Below are 14,617 nucleotides of genomic sequence, written 5' to 3' on the forward strand. Positions count from 1 at the left end.
AGTCTACGAAATGAAATGCTGCAAAAGCAATTCAGACAGAACTGACAGGTACAAGAATGGGGCTCAGCTGCTCTAAGCTTGCAGACTTGATGACAGTCTTGCAATAAATAATCAGAAACTGGGTGAAATGATAGCAAATGTCAGTTTAAAGTTTTCACTTGTCAAAACTAAGATTGTCTTATCACTAAATTGTTACCAGACCAAATTATGCTGCTTTTATCCTTGAATTTGTTGAGGAGTGGGGTACGGGGAAGGTATGCTCTCAGTTTTTATGTTCTCTGTTCAATGAATATGAAGTTGGAAATTTTCAATATGAATCTACATTAGTTACTTCACAGTTAGTTGCTTGAAATGTTTTATAAAGAAAGCTTGGTTTAGCCAAACAGCAATTGTTGTATTCCCATGTGTTTATTATTCTCAGCACCTGTCATTTACTGTACAGAGTTAAACAATCAGGGGTTGTTTCCAAAGAGACAGATTTACCTTCAATGTTATGAGTAGGTTACGTCATTTGATCTGAAGGGCAAAGATAAAATTCTCAAGAACACTAAAGCTTTATCCAAAGAGCCCTTATGATGAAAGTGTTACACTTTGCTGGGAAGACAGGTTCATTTTCTCTAATACTAGGTTTTCAGGTATTATTTGCTAAATTGTTTTGGCAAAATGCCTTCTAATTTTAACTGTTCTAGGACCAGACACTTTTAGTGAGCCAGTTTTTTGTTTTTTTTTTTTGTTAACATGGTTGTGTTTTGTTGGACAGTATAAAGAATTTTCTTAACATTGAGGGAGAAAAGACAACTCTAATAATCCTTCCTGTAACATCTATCTAACAACCTTTAAGGAGTCATCATTTTATCAGATACTAAGTGAAATGGTAGCAAAAGTCAGTTTAAAGTTTTCACTTGTCAAAACTAAGATTATTTTATCACCAGATTGCGAGACCAAATTAGAATGCATTTAATCCCCTCCCCCCCTTCAGAGGTTGGTATTACAGAGATAGCAAGTCCCCATTTTTATTCTGGCCTGTGTTAAAGAGATCTCCAAAAGGAAATTTTCTTTTTGTACTGATATCATATATAGGTAAATCCTACAGTTTTCCTGGCCTTTTTGACTTGGATAGATCACCTTTTGCACCTTGTATGTAATAGGCAGTTAATAAATGTTGAGTGAATAATTTTTTCTCTGAGTTTCATAGAAGTTTCAAAGGTCCTATGATAATCTTATGTAAAATGGGTCTATGACCTTCCCTGATTTTCCCCTCTGAAATTTTTCTCTCATCATATTTGCCTGGATCATTTGGTCCAGATCTCTCTTTAGTCTCCATCACATATGATTTTAGATTGTATTTAGATTGTCTGTGTGTCTGTCATACTTCCCAGAACAGAAGGTCATCTTCTTAATAACAGTGATTGTCGTTTTTTTTTTTATCTTTGTATGCATAGTGCTTTCTTTGCCAAGAATGATCACTTGATGTTTGGTGAATTGAAGCTAATGAGAGAGGTATCTTAGTATAGTGGAAAGATAAGACTAGGAAGGCAAAGTGATCTGGGTTCAAATCATGCTTCTGACTCTTCCAGGTGTATGACTATAGATGAGTAACTGAATTTTCTGAAATTCAGGAAATTGGGCCTCAGTTTCCTCCCCTGTAAAATGAGGATAACAACCTAATACTTATCCCACAGGGTTATTGTAAGAATAAAATAAACTGATACGTTTTGCAAATCTTAAAATGTTATTCAACAGTCAGTTAACCTAGTGTTTCTTTATTTTTTCATACTCTGATCCACTTACTCCAAGTCATTTATTCAACAAACATCAAAGACCCACTTTGTGTAGTGCTCGGTGTCAAATACAGGATAGCTCAGGGTAGATACAAAAATAAGTAAAACATGGTTCCTGCTGTGAGAACATAGAATCTAGTAGGATATTTGAAGTATGTACACAGAGAAATAGATTGTAGATACATGTAATTAGAATAATCTTTCTTGATCTTGTAAAGTTGAAATAACAATCTAAGTGTATATTTCCATGACAATAGGAAAAAAATATACAAATGCAAGATATTATTTCACTATGAAGTTAAGTAAAGGGGTTTTAAAAAAAATACTGGGAGAGTAGGTGAGTGAAAATACCAGTGTTACCAAATGATAAATCAAAATTACTAACATTATAAAATGATTACATAAAGGCTCCTTATATCTTGCCTTGGTGTTTATTGATTAATATTTGGCATAAATTTGATCTTTTGCTCTAAACAGGACTATGTTTTCAATAGGCCTATACCTTTCACTTAAACTTTGTGGGCAATTTCCTCATCTGCAAAATGGAGTAATACACTACCCCTTGTTTTCCTTTATAAACACAAGGTTTCCAGTGATGATACTGTTAACTTAGATTATTAATTAGTTTTAAAATACCCATCTATGCATTTTATTACCTCATAAGCCCAAATCTTGTGCTGTATGATATTTTACTACTTGTCTGAGATATTCTGAAGAAAGTAAAATGGCTACAAAATAAAAATGAGGTCACTAAAATGGTGTAATAGATAGAGCACTAAATCTAGAGACCCAAGTCCTGAGATCTAGCCCCACCATCTTTTAGGCCCCAGTTCCCTCATCTCTAAAATGGTGATAGTAATCCTTCAACTATCTGCCTCAGGGCAGCATTGGGGAAAGTGCTTTGTAAATTGTAGAACATGATATAAATATTTACTCATGGTATCCTTTGTACTTATAAGTGAGCCCATTTATAAAGTGCCCACAGTATGCACAGCACTATAGTGAGGACTGTGGATTATCAGGGGTTGGGAACGTGCAGCCTCAAGGCCAGATATGACCCTCTAGGTCCTCAAGTGCGGCCCTTTGACTGAATCCAAACTTCATAGAACAAATCCCCTTAATAAAAGGATTTGTGCTACAAAACTTGGACTCAGTGAAAAGGCCATACCCAAGGACCTAGAAGGCCACATGTGGCCTTGAGGCTGCAGGTTCCCCACCCCTGACATAATTAAATATAAGCAGACTTCTAGCTAGGGAGGCTTGCTACCTTCTTTAGCAAAATCTTGAAGTTCAGTATAAAATATTGTACATAAAATTCAGTGAGAACCTATAGTATGACCTCTAGAAATGCACAATGTTAAGGGGTCCCTTGAACTTGTCTTTTTGAGTTGCTATATTTTCCAGAAACACCGGACCCAAAGCATGCAGGAGGCCCTGAATGTGTCAAGGATGAAGTGCCCCTCCTCTCCCTTCCTCGTCCCCACACACAAGATGACATAATTTGTGGTTTGTACCCCAAGCTAGATTCCCTGTATGTGCTTGGGAGGCAAGACAGGCACCAGCCCTTCTGTGCCAGACTGGGGAAAATGCTTGTGTAGCTGAGGACCTTTGCAAATAAGCAGACTCACCTATCGTCGTAGTCTAGCAGTTCCTAGGGGACAAGAATGTGGCTTTTGCCATTGCCTTGCTACTTCCCCTTTGGGAAGGGTTACTGTACCTATCCTTTCCCCTGCTATGCCATGCCCCTTCCTGTTTTCTCTTCCTTTTGTTGTACTGTTATAAATATGCAAACTTCTGTAAGGACTGTGAATTCTTTGGGTTCCACATGCATGTTTATTTCTCTTGTAATGACCTGATTTTCACGGAAGTCTCATTGATGTTGTGATTGCCTGTTGACAATAGTCAGCCAGCCTCTGCCATCAGCAGAAATATCTAGGGATGCCTCTAACCTGCAAGGCACTGTATTCAGAGGCTACAAGAACAGATCTCCCACCCTCTGCAGAGCCCTAGAGTGGAGACTTTCAAAATTCTTAGGAGCAGCAGTGACCACACCATGTAGTGCTGCAATTCTGAGACCTGACCCCTGATGGCCATGGCCCAGCCGATCAGAGCTCCATAACGCTGTTTTTAGACTTGAATATGCAGAGATGAAAAGCTCAGAGTTGGGGGGAGTTATAAAAGGGAGGAGGCTGAAACTCAGAAAATAGATAGATAAGTCAGGCAAATGTGGAAAACTAGAATACACCAAAGAGAAATCAATGGCTCTTTGAGACAGCTATAAATATTAGAACAAAGTCAAAAGATTGAAAACAGAAGAAAATGTAAGATTCTCAATATCAAAAACAACTAACCTGGAAAACAAATCTAACAGAGATAATTTTAGAGTCATTGGAAACCATAATCACATGCCAAAAAAAAAAAGCCTGCACACTGTATTTCAAGAAATGATATATGAAAATTACCCACATCTGTTAGAACCAGAGGGCAAAGTAAAGAGAGAATCTACTAATCACCTCCTGAAAGGAGCACCAAAAGGAAAACTGTCATAAACCAAAATCCAGAGATCTCACATCAAAGAAAAATATATACTGCAAGCATACCAAGGAATTACAGTCAGGATCACATAATATATGGCAGTTTCTTTTAAAAACCAGAGGATATTTCAATATTCCAATAGACTTAAAATCAAGAATTACTTACCTTGCAAATCTGAATGCTATCTATGGAGGGAAGGGGAGAGGAGAACACAGACCTTTTAATAGAATTAATAATTTAATTCACTCAAGAATTTCTGAGGAGAAGACCATAGATGGTCACAAACACTACAGTCCATAAGAACCTTAAAAGTTAAATGTATTTGAGAAATTAGAAGGGGTGTGGGTGTGTACTTGCTTACATTCTGGTAGGGAGAGAGGAAATATGTATCCCTTCAGAATCTTAAACTTTAACTTTAAATGTTTTTGAATGAATTAAATAGGAAAGACAAAGGTCTTGGGGCTTAAGGAGGATTGTTTTTTCCTAAGGTTTGTAAGAGGGGAATGAGAGGGGAGAATAGGAGTAAAGAGAAGAAAAACTTGTTACTTCTCATAATTAGGGTGCATGAGAATATACAAAATAGGGGAAGGGGTGGGTGGAGTGAGCATGAAATAGACCTTACTGTTTTCTGAAATGGACCAGCGAGTATTGAATTTGGTGTGAAAACATCAAACTCAAGAGGAAAAAAAAATGAGGACTAGGCAGGACATGGTTGAGAGGGAAGATAATGTAGGAGAGGAAACAGTCACAAACTAAGCAGACTTCCTGATCCGAAAATGGGGAAAGGAAAAAACTATAATACTAAAGCAGTGTCATCGGTGACCTCTTAGGCAATTGGGATAGAGTTGAACAAATTGTAGCTTGTAAATATAATGGAATATTACGGTACCGTAAGAAATGATGACAAGGACAATTTGAGAAAATCCTGGGTAGTATGAATTGTTGTAGAGTGAAATGAGGAGGACCAGGAGAACAATGTATACCCAGGATAGCATGGTAAAGAAGGAGAAAAACAAAACAAAACTTTGCAATACTCAAGAATTCTGATCAGTGCAGTGACCAGCCATGTTTCCACAGTAAAGGGGATGGACACAAGATGCAGATATATATTGGACATTATCACTATATAGATTTATTTTGCTTTAATATACTTATTTATAAATGGTGGGAAGGAGTGATGGATGCAAAGAAGGCCATTGTAACTTTTTTTTTTTAATCACAGAAGGTCAGAAAGAAGCACAAGCAGGACAATTTTGAAAATATTATGTAGAATTTATTATGTATTTTTATGAAAAAGCAAGTAGCACAAAATGGAGAGTTGCAGTTGTGCGTAGAATATTAAAGTTTATTCTGATTTGTGTATGGAAATAGTCTTTTTGATGTTAAATTTTGAATTTCAAAATAATTAATTTTTAAAAGTATAAGCATAATCTTTACATTCAGAAATAGTGTGATTGGTAGGGAAGTAAAGTAGAAAAAAAAAGCCAAATAAACCCATAGTCAGATCACCATGTGTAAGTCTAGGATATTTGTGTACCCTTAGGAACATGTAAGGATCCTACCTCTTGTGGTTTGTGGTCCACTGGAAGCTTCACTGTAACTCACAGGTTGGCCATATCACAAACTAAATACCATATGCCATGGAGAGAATTTTCAGGCTTTAAAATATGTTCATTTATAAAAATTCATATTAAATAAAAACATTTCTCATGGTTTCTCTAATGTGTTTTGTTTTTTCCCCACTCTTTTCCTTTCTCAGTAACTCTAATCTCTCACTACTCACCATAGTTTTATTTTGCTACCACTCTACTCCCCTCAGAATTTCCCAGACAAGTAATAAAACGTAACAGAGCACAAGATTGCGTTTGCTCTGAGAAAATTTTCAAACTAGGAATAATATAACTGCATAGCACTTTCACAACAAACCTTCTATTTCTAAAAGGTATAAGGGTTAGTATATCAATATCCCTATGCTATGGACATCCTGCTTTGCCTACTCCTAATCCTGGTTCTGATCTACACATAAATAGAGTCAGACAAAGCTTTCTGTGAATTTCTTCTGTAAGATTTATTTGATTACATTTGGGAGAATGAAGAAAGTAGAGTTTAAAAATACCCAAGTCTTGGTGTTCTAGTGTAAGTTCTTTCTCATCTCAACTAGGGAACTCTTTTTTTTTTAATCATCTCCCTTTTATTCCAAGTTTTCTATTGAGTCAGAGTAAATAATTTGCTATACTTAAACATTCTATAAAACAATTTTTACCTATTTTGAACTTTGTTCTTTTTGTGTGTGTGTATGTTTTGTTTTGTTTTTGTTTAATACAGTGGTGCTGATTACTATGATTATGGGCATGGACTTAGTGAAGAGACTTATGATTCATATGGTGAGTAACTTGACAAGATGAGCTATGAGTAGAAAAGGGAAAGACAGTCAAAGAAATCTGTCTTCCAAGAGGAAATCTCTAGCCTGCATTAAAAATAAAAAACAGAGTCTTCTTTGAATTCATTTATGCTTACCTAGATATTTTCACAGAGCCCTTTAATATTAAAGAGGTGACAAAATCTCTTCTAGGTTGTATATGAAATCCTGGCTCATGAAATTCCACAAACATCTTCTTTTGATGCCATAACTTTGCCAGATTTATCAAAGCTCACTGGACTAAAAATATTTAATAGTACAGTTCCTTTGAAGTATCTTTGCCCCTCAACAATAAAAGTGAATTGAGGACATAGAATTAATAGTTTTAGGTTCCTTTTTTTGTTATGGGTTAGAATGTGTGTGTGTGTGTGTGTGTGTGCACGTGCGTGTACACATATACATATATATATATATATATATATATTTTTAAATTTATTTCCCATTTTGGATTCTCAAAAAAGTCACACTGGTAATCATTACATAAAGGTTAAAAACACATTTAGAAAGATAATAGACTTAAGGGTATTGCCATACTGATGTAGAAACAACTAAACAATCCATAGTAAAAAAGCATAATACTGGTGAAGATTATATCTCAGAACCATCTGTAAGTGTAGCAATGACAGGTTTAGTTAAAAGAATCTGTAGTGACAGCAGAATGCCCATTAAAAAAGCACCTTTTCTTTAAACATGAATGTTAAATCTTTGGCTAAAGATCGGAGTACATGAAGTCTTCAATTAGTTGAGAAGCTCAAAAGCCCATGAATTTCTGTACAAGTGAATCAAGATTCCAGCTAATGGATGTTATGACATTTTTCTGAACATAACTGGAAAACCATTTTCTGGCGTTCCTTTTGAAGTGCATTTTGTTGTATCACTTGCCTAAAGTAATGATGACCTCAACTAGGATTTCTGTTTGTTGTAACAAATGCTTATAAAAATACATTGGTTTGCTGAATGCTGTCTACTTAAATTGATGCAAGTTAGCTTGAGGGGATGTAGCTGATTGCATGTTTGTATCAAAAGAAGAGGTCATTCTAGGCATTTTTCCCTCACAGCTTTTTAAATTGGTCTCTGTGGACAGCATAGCTTTTAAATTGCTGTATGTTGCAGCACAGAAGTTAACTCTTTGATAGACAGATCTGGATTCACTAAGGAAATTGTTGAAAGAGGTTCACAAACAACTTGATGGCAAAACCTTCAGTATGACAATGCTTTTAATACTTTTTTCTACTCTGCTTGGTCTGAGAATGTGTAAATGTATAGCATCTCATTAAGCACGTAAATTTCGCTCCAGCAGAACTTTGTTTTCCACATTCATTTATAAAAAGATTGATTAGGGGCAGCAAGGTGGCACAGTGAATAGAGCACCGACCCTGGAGTCAGGAGGACCTGAGTTCAAATCTGGCCTCCGACACATAACACTTATTAGCTGTGTGACTTTAGGCAAGTCACTGAACCCCAATTGCCTCACCAAAAAAAAAAAAGATTGATTAAAAGTGCTGCATTATCCCTTCTCCCTAGATTACCTGCCCATGTCTTTTGCCATTCCATTTTATTTTCTTTGCCCATTCATTGAAGTGGAACTTGATTCTTTTTCTATAATATAACCCATTTATAAAGATAGTGCCAGTGGCTGGAGAACTGGCAAAAGTTTAATTCTTAACATTTAGACTCCTCTTAAATGAGTACTAACGAGTAAGAGTATAGTTGTAGAATGAGTTGGAAAGAGGGAATTTTTTTTTGAGTACTTAAAGTTTTAGTTAATGCATCGTAGCGTGGTAGAAAAGATCCCTGGACTCCCAGTCAGGAAAGTTGGTTGGTTTTAAAGCCTAGCTTTGCCACAGCCATATAACATACATAAATAGGTAACACCCTCCCTTCTGAACCTCACTGTATCTGTTAGATGAGAACATGATGATCTCGTCAAGTCCCTTGCAGCTTCAATGTCTGTGATTCTATTTCCATTGAAATCTTGTTTTAATCTATTGCCATGGAATTTTTCAGTCAACCTAAGCAAACATTTATTTAGCACTATGCTGGGTACTAACAGATAGAAAGATTGGATAAGATAAAATTATTGCTCCTATGGAATTCATGCTGGTACTGTGGGACTGGTTATACACAAAGGATTGTCATGCATTCTTTCCTTCTTTCTTTTATTCATTCAATAAGCACTTACTAAATACTTCCTCCATGCAATGTACTGCGTTTGGTATTCCAAAATGACAACAGTAATTAAACATCTTCAGGGTGAAAAACGTGTGTATATACATACATGCACATGAACATGTATACACATGTACATATAATAGCTAACAATTGTGTAGTGCTTTGAGGCTTACAGTAATTTTACAGATGTTAACTCATTTCATCCCCACAACGATCCTATGAAATGCTGTTATTATCCCTACTTCACAGATGAGAAAACTGATGTTAAGAGAGGTTCAGTGATTTGTCCAAGGGCCACACAGAGCTAGTAAGTGTCTGAGACAAAATTCAAACTTACATCTTCCTGACTCCCAAGTTCTTCAGTCTGTCCACATATACATATTTCAATATAAATCACACAGAAACTAAATTAAAAAAAAAAAAACCCAACAAACACATTCCGGCACAGCAGGGGCTAACAACAAAGGAGAACAGGAGAATCCACGTATTGGTGGTAGCAGTTGAACTAAGCCTTGAAGGAAGGTAGAGGTGGCTGAGAAGGAAGTATATCCCAAGGATGGGGAACAGTAATGCCCACTAAATACATAAGACAGGTACAAACCAGGTGTTTTATAAGGTCTACCAGGAGAAGAGGGACATTAGAGACAGTTTGAATGGAAGCAGTGGCATTTGAGTTGAGCCTTAAAGGACAGATTTACTCTTCAATGGAAAGGCATGTGCAAGATGACATTTATCCATTGGTTCAATGCCAAGCAAGACTCTAAAAAATTAAACCATACTAGCATCAATAACAGTAATCTAATTATGATTAATCTTACCTTTTCTAGGACAAGAAGAGTGGACTAACTCAAGACATAAGGCACCTTCATCCAGGACAACAAAGGGAATCTACAGAGACCAGCCATACGCCAGATACTGATTGTACTGTCTGATGTTGTGAAATATCCAATCTCCACCAGTCCTGTATACTGTTCAAAGTAATTTTTTTCTATGAACAATCCCTTTTTAATAAATCAAAGCGCTTAAAATCTGAATGGATGGACTGAATTTAAACTACTTTGTTCAAACAACAAACTGGGCAGAAAGACATGTAAAACAAGGAACTTTGTTATTGCCAGTCTGTATATGACAAATAGGAGATCAAAAGAAAAAAATAACCTTTGATTAACTAGTGTTAAACAAAAATTAGGTTTACTAAACATGTTAATCCATTCTTTTAACATAAGCCTCACCTTTCCTTTTAAAGGTTGTCCACAGAATTTAGTTCTATCTTTCAACCATATGCTAGTTTTTTCTCTTGCAAAGATGTGTAAAAAGGGAAACCAATTACAAATGCAAATAATGTGGTATTCTTTTGTAACTCAAGTCTTGAAATGTTCTGTAGTGTTAAGCAAAGTCTCTTCTTGCTTGATACTAAATAAACTTTTGAAAGAAAAGCTGTGTGTGTGAGCTAACAATTTTTTTTCTTATAAAAAAAAGCCTTCATAAATAGTAGTAAACAGGGAAAAACATCCTTTAACCATGATTGTCATAAAAGGGTCACACTAAACAATGTACACCGTTTAAAAATGGTATAAAATTAAATGTACAGTCATATACTCACAGTAGGTTTAAATGCTGTTTAAAGACTCCAAATGCTATTGCTCTGCCTGAGTGCCATATTAAAACCAAATCTTGTTTAAAACTGGTTTTAAAATAACTACTGAATTTTCTGAAAAAGATGTGATTAGTTTTCATCTTGTTGAGCATTTTTTCACTAGTGCAACTTTGGAATTTTTATGAGACTTTTGGTACCTTAATGAACACCTCGCTCCGTGCTGGAAGTAATAAACACAAAGCTATTAAAGACATTCTGACTTGACTAATTGAGGTCGCTTTCGTCAGAGGCTGAGGATGTGTAACCCTTAAAACGGTCTTCATTTTCAAAGGTAAATAAATCAAATCAGATTTTAATCTCACTTAATTTATCTTAATATAACTAATAAAACCAGGAAGAATACAACTTAGAAACTTTTATGATCCATTTTAGAAAGTCTTGAAGATCACCTAAATTATCATTTTAAAAAGTTTAATTTGTTTTAGTAATCTAAAAAAAGCCTTAGTTGAGTCCATTTAATTGGGGCAAATTATTCCCTATTAAACAAATGTAAAACCTCATAACTAGTAGTTTGTAATACATTATTTGTTCATAAATTTTAGTAACTGAGGACAGTACTTAAAAATTACAACTGTTTGATATTTTTTATTTTTTCATTCAGTTTATCTTTTTTTGCTATAGATTTATAACATGAGATGTTTAAATTTTGGCTTCTTTTGTTTCTTTATTCCATTTAAGTAAAAAGGTCTTTTCTTTTGTTAGGAAATGCCAACTATCTTGAGGAGTAAGAAGAACCCCTCGCAAACCTGATGAAAACAATGGTATGTAATCTGTTTGTTCCCATGTTTTTGACACTTAATGGAAGATGAAAATAATTTCATGCTCATCTAAAGCCGAGTGGAAAATTTCCCATGATGTTTTCTTATTATCAAAGCTAGTGATTATAGCAAATTAGCTCCTAAGGTCAGAAAGAGAGCCTCTGAAATGTAAACAAGTCAAAGTTAGCAAGCATTATTATAATCTCTATTGATGGAAGGCTCATTCATCCCAGTAGATTTTCATGTTTTGATTGTGGTAAAAGTTGCAGTTTAATAGGTTTTAATATAGAATATCTAAATATCTCTGAGAGAAAGATACTATAATATTGATCTAATTTTCTTCCATTTACATGTATTTTGTTAAGGAGCACCAAATAACTACCTTGTCAGGTTTGATCAGCAATCTTAAAAATCTAAAAATAGTTAACAAAATATCATGTATAAAGTACTTTAAGGTTTTCAAAACACTTTATATGTTATTGCATTTGATCTTCAAAAGATTACAACCACATTTTAAAGGTACTATGGTTTCAGAACACCGAGATACAATTTAGAGAATTTCATTAAATATAGTTAATCTATTCATTTAGCAGGGACTTATAATGTTCTTACACTGTTTTCTATCCATAGCATCATAGTATTTACAGTATCATTAGGGAGAAAAAAAGATGAACTGGAGTGTGTCCAAAGGAAAATGACAAAGATGATGCGGGGAACTAGAGATACAAAATATGGTCTGAAGGAACTCAGGATGTTTAGCCTAGAGAACACAGGGTAGGGAAATGATAGCTGTCTCTAGGCAGTAGACTGTCATCTCAAGGAGGAAAAAAGAAGTAAAAGGATAAACATTGGTGTACTGCCTTCTTTGTGCCAGGCACTGTGCTGAGTACTTCACAATCGTTATCTCTTTTGATCTCACAACACTATATAAGTAGATGCTATCATTATCCAATTTTACAGTTGAAGAAACTGAGGTGGACAGAGGTTAAATGACTTGCCCAGTGTCCCACAGGTAGTAAGTGTATGATGCCACATTTCAACTCAGATCTTCCTGACTTCAGGCCCAGGGCTCTATCCACTAGAGTAGACATTTTTTACTTGACCCCAACAGATGAAAGTCACAGGGAAGAAAGTTTCACCTGCATCCCAACCGTCAAAGCTCTCCAAAAGCAACAAGGGATGTTTTAGGAGGTGGTGAATTCATCTTCACTATACTAGGAAGAGACTGGATGACTATTTATCAAATAATTCTTATTCAGATACAGGTCCACTGAGATCATTTCCAATTCTCAGATTCTGTTGAGAACATAGATGATCATGGAACTTCGGAAGTGGAACAGACCTTGTTGCTTGTCTTTCATTTTCAAAAAGGACCAATGACATTATGGGATGATGTCTTGAGTTGCACGTGAATTGGATTTAAGTGAGGCAGAGTTGCTCAGTCCTCATTCTCACTTTTTCTTCCTGAGTCATCCAAGTCCACTGGCAGGACAAAAGTCAGGATGGCTGGTGATGGCTCAGGGTAAATGACCTTAGTGTCTTTGATATCTGATCAAGTTCTAAGCGCATCACAGGGCCTATACTTCTGCCACCTTCATGGCTGTTGGAACAAATTGTTCTCATACACTCATCCCACCAGGGGAAGTCTTCACATACTTTGGATAGACATCCCTTTAACTCGCCAATGGATTTGAGACCTCTTGGTTACTCTCAACCTGGTTTAGCCCTTCTGCAAAGATAGTTTACCAGGGTGTAGACATGGAGCTACGGTGGGAGTTGGCTGAAGGTAGACACCAAAGGTGAATGAGCAGCCCTGAAAAGGGCTCAGGAAACCATCACACCAGAGGTACTAGTCCTCCTGAACACCTCATATACCCTGGACTTCAGATGCATGTAAAGCCTTTCATAATCTGGCTTCAGTCAATTATCCTGGATGGATTTTACATGACTTCCCTTCATTCATTCTTCTTTCCACCAACTGACCTTCATCCTGTTCTCCAGATTTGGCATTTAATTTCCTGTCTGCCCTTTCCTCAGATTGTGTCTTACGTCTCAAGTAAACTTATTCCTCCCCTTTGCCTTTTGGAATCTTTATATTTTTTCAAGGTTCAACTTAGGCACTACTTTGTAGCCAAGGTTATTAACTAATCTTTTGTGTCATGGATTCTTTTGGCAGTCTTGGTGAAGGCTTATAAGTGTCTGAGGCCAGATTTGAACTTGGGAGGATGAGTTGTCCGGACTCCAGACCCTGTATTCTATCTACTGTGCCACATAGCTGTCCACATTCTCTTCCCTGCTCTTTCCCTTATGTTTTTCCCCCCACTTAGTATTTTATTTTTTCCAGTTACGTGTAAAAGCAATTTATACCATTTTTTAAAATTTTGAGCTCCATGTTCTCTCCCTTCCTCTCTCTCATCCCCCCTCCCTGGGACAGCAAGAAATTTGCTGTAAGTTATACATGTGCAGTCCTGCAAAACATACTTCCATATTAGTCATATTGGGAAAGAAAGCATGGACAAAAAATACAAAAAAAAATAAAGTAAAAATAGCATGCTTTGATCTGCATTGAGTCTCCATCATTTCTTTATCTGGAGGTGTACAGCATTTTTCATCATAAGTCCTTCAGAATTGTCTTGGATGTTTGTATTGCTGAGAAAAGCTAAGTTATTCACAGTTGATCATCATATAATATTCGTGTTACTGTGTATAATGTGCCTCTGCTTCTTCTCACTTCACTTTGCATTAATTCATGTAAGTCTTTCCAGGTTTTTCTGAAAGCATCCTGCTCATCATTTTTAGTAGCACATCGTATACCATCTCAATCATAAACCAAAATTTGTTCAGCCTTTCCCCGATTAATGGGCATCCCCTTGATTTCCAATTCTTTGCCACCACACAAAGAGTGGCTATAAATATTTTTGTGCGTATAGGTTCTTTTTTTTTTAATCTTTTTGGGATTACAGATCTAGTGGTGCTATTGTTGGATCAAAGGGTATATATAGTTTTATAGTCCTTTAGGCATAGCTTCAAATTTCTCTTCAGAATGGTTGGATCAGTTTCCAATTCCCCCAAATGTTTGCTAATGTCTCAGTTTTCCCACATGCCCTCCAACATTTGTCATTTTCCTTTTCTATTAGCCAATCTGATAGGTATGAGATGGTACCTCAGAGTTGTTTTAATTTGCATTTTTTATATTCAGAACATTTTTTTCACATGACTATAGATAGCTTTGATTTCTTCATCTGCAAACTTCTTGTTCATATCTGTTGATGATTTATTAATTGTGGAATGATTC

At 35.9% G+C, this 14,617-nt stretch overlaps 1 protein-coding gene across 2 annotated transcripts in view; it reads left to right on the forward strand.

Moving 5' to 3' along the window:
* The window catches only part of KHDRBS3 (KH RNA binding domain containing, signal transduction associated 3), a 248,424-nt gene extending 238,127 nt beyond the window's left edge, over positions 1-10,297 (forward strand). For both annotated transcript variants that reach the window (XM_027860420.1, XM_027860421.1), the window contains 2 exons: positions 6,642-6,700; positions 9,735-10,297. In XM_027860420.1, coding sequence (XP_027716221.1) covers positions 6,642-6,700; positions 9,735-9,826 — 151 coding nt within the window. In that variant the 3' untranslated portion in view covers positions 9,827-10,297. The remainder of the gene's footprint in view (positions 1-6,641; positions 6,701-9,734) is intronic.
* Positions 10,298-14,617: the final 4,320 nt, after the last annotated feature.

Source organism: Vombatus ursinus, unplaced genomic scaffold, assembly GCF_900497805.2.
Source record: "Vombatus ursinus unplaced genomic scaffold, bare-nosed wombat genome assembly UNPS02014180.1, whole genome shotgun sequence".
In the NCBI taxonomy this organism is placed as follows: Eukaryota; Metazoa; Chordata; class Mammalia; order Diprotodontia; family Vombatidae; genus Vombatus; species Vombatus ursinus.